The 2,310-nt window shown below is 39.9% G+C and overlaps 1 protein-coding gene across 1 annotated transcript; it reads left to right on the top strand.

The window, feature by feature from the left end:
* Nucleotides 1-760: 760 nt before the first annotated feature.
* LOC139887855 (uncharacterized) lies at nucleotides 761-2,097 on the top strand. Its single transcript, XM_071870906.1, has 3 exons — nucleotides 761-1,177; nucleotides 1,799-1,907; nucleotides 2,027-2,097. The coding sequence occupies exons 1-3, from the start codon at nucleotides 761-763 to the stop codon at nucleotides 2,095-2,097; spliced, it is 597 nt and encodes a 198-aa protein (XP_071727007.1).
* The last annotated feature ends 213 nt before the right edge of the window (nucleotides 2,098-2,310 follow it).

Below are 2,310 nucleotides of genomic sequence, written 5' to 3' on the forward strand. Positions count from 1 at the left end.
TTGAAGTCGAATTCTGGGAGTTAAGAATGAAAAATCTTGAAGTTGAAGAATACAGCAACTGATTTCTGGAGCTAGCTGCTCTATGCCCTAGTATGGTTACTCCTGAAAGCAAGAAGATTGAAAAGTATATCATCGGTCTTCCTCCTCAGATTCAGGGGAATGTTATAGCTGCTGGTAAAGAAACTATTGAGGCTACGATGTTGATGACTCAAAATCTGGTTATGACTGCAAGAAGAAATGCCAAGGAAAAACAGACCGAAGTGAAGGCTACTGATAACAAAAGAAAGTTCGAGCCTACTCAAGGTACATGTCAGAATTCAAACAAAAAGGTTGGTGATACTACAAAAAGTGGTTATATTGGAACAAAGCCGCTATGTAATCGCTGTGATAGGCATCATTATGGGTTTTAAACTGCTGTATGCGGAAAATGTAAGAAGATTGGTCACTCGACCAAGAATTGCAAGGTTGGTCTGCCTACTACAAATACAAATCAAACCGTGCCTACTTGTTTCGGTTGTGGGGAAAAGGGGCATTACAAAACCAACTGCCCTAAGAACAATACTGCAACAATTGGTAATGCTAAGGGAAGAGCATTCGTCATGACTGCTAAAGAAGCTAGGGACGACGATGACGTCATTACTGGTACATTTCTTATCAACAACTGCTATGCTTCTGTTTTATTCGATACTAGTGCGGATAGAAGTTATGTGTCTACTGAATTTTGTGCCTTATTTGACGAGAAACCTCAAAACTTGTAGAAATGGCCAACGGGAAATTTATAAAAGTTGACCGGATCTACAAGGAATGTAATCTGACTCTAGCCAATAAAACCTTCAAGGTTGACTTATTGCCTGTTGAACTAGGAAGCTTTGATGTAGTCTTAGGGATGGATTGGTTATCCCCGATGAAAGTGGGTATCCAGTGTTTTGATAAGATAATTAATATTCCTCTCGAAACTGGTGAAATTCTTGTTATCCAAGGAGATAAGAGTGGTTCCAAACTTAATATTATCTCATGCATCAAAATCCGAAAGTACCTTATGAAAGGATGTCAAGCTATTTTGGCTCACATAAAGGAAGTCAAGCTAGATGAACGGCGTATTGAAGACGTTCCTGTTGTTAAAGACTTTCCTGAAGTTTTTCCTGATGAACTCCCCGGTCTTCCACCACAAATACAAGTTGAGTTTCAAATCGATTTGATCCCCGGTGCTGCACCTATTGCAAAGGCACCATACCGGCTAGCTCCATCAGAAATGAAAGAGCTATCTATGCAACTACAAGAGCTTCTGGAGAAAGGATTCATTCGTCCTAGCTCATCACCGTGGGGAGCACCTATATTGTTCGTCAAAAATAAAGATGGTTCAATGAGGATGTGTATTGACTATCACGAACTAAACAAGTTGACCGTCAAGAATCGTTATCCTCTCCCTAGAATCGATGACTTGTTTGATCAGTTACAAGGATCAAGCATCTATTCCAAGATCGACCTGAGATCTGGATATCATCAACTTAAGGTTAAGGAATCTGATGTTTCTAAGACTGCCTTCCAGAATCGTTACGGACATTACGAATTTTTGGTAATGCCCTTTGGGTTAACTAACGATCCTGATGTGTTCATGGATCTCATGAACCGTGTATGCAAGCCTTATCTCGATAAGTTTGTAATTGTTTTCATCGACGATATTCTCATCTACTCTAAGAGTGAGAAAGAACACGAACAACACCTCCGACAAATTCTGGAATTACTAAAGAAGGAACAGTTGTATGCTAACTTCTCCAAGTGTGAATTTTGGTTAAAGACTGTTCAGTTTTTGGGACATGTAGTTGACAGTGATGGAATACATGTCGATCCCGTGAAGATCTCGGCTATTCAGAACTGGGAAACACCTAAAAACGCGAAACACATTCGTCAGTTCCTAGGACTTGCCGGTTACTATCGGAGATTTATCAAAGATTTCTTCATTCTTGCCAAACCACTCACCAAGTTGACTCATAAGGATAAGAAGTTTGAGTGGTCTATTGAACAGGAATCTGCGTTTCAGACCCTGAAAGAAAAGTTGACTACCGCTCCAATCTTATCACTACCCGATGGAACTGAAGACTTCGTAGTCTATTGTGATGCTTCAAACCAAGGTTTTGGGTGTGTGTTAATGCAACGCCAGAAAGTCATTGCATATGCATCCAGACAATTAAAGAAGCATGAGAAGAACTATACTACCCACGACTTGGAATTAGGAGCTATAGTATTCGCATTAAAGATATGGCGACACTATCTTTATGGAATCAAATTCACCATATTCACCGATCATAA

The sequence above is a fragment of the Rutidosis leptorrhynchoides genome, chromosome 2 (genome assembly GCF_046630445.1).
Source record: "Rutidosis leptorrhynchoides isolate AG116_Rl617_1_P2 chromosome 2, CSIRO_AGI_Rlap_v1, whole genome shotgun sequence".
Taxonomy (NCBI): Eukaryota; Viridiplantae; Streptophyta; class Magnoliopsida; order Asterales; family Asteraceae; genus Rutidosis; species Rutidosis leptorrhynchoides.

What these genes read in the sequence shown, in the direction of transcription:
- LOC139887855 (XM_071870906.1), top strand. Translation starts at nt 761, where the DNA reads ATGGCCAACGGGAAATTTATAAAAGTTGACCGGATCTACAAGGAATGT. An exon ending in GTCTTCCACCACAAATACAA is followed by an intron (nt 1,178 to 1,798) that starts GTTGAGTTTCAA and finishes TTTTGGTTAAAG; the next exon opens with ACTGTTCAGTTTTTGGGACA. An exon ending in TAAAAACGCGAAACACATTC is followed by an intron (nt 1,908 to 2,026) that starts GTCAGTTCCTAG and finishes TCTATTGAACAG; the next exon opens with GAATCTGCGTTTCAGACCCT.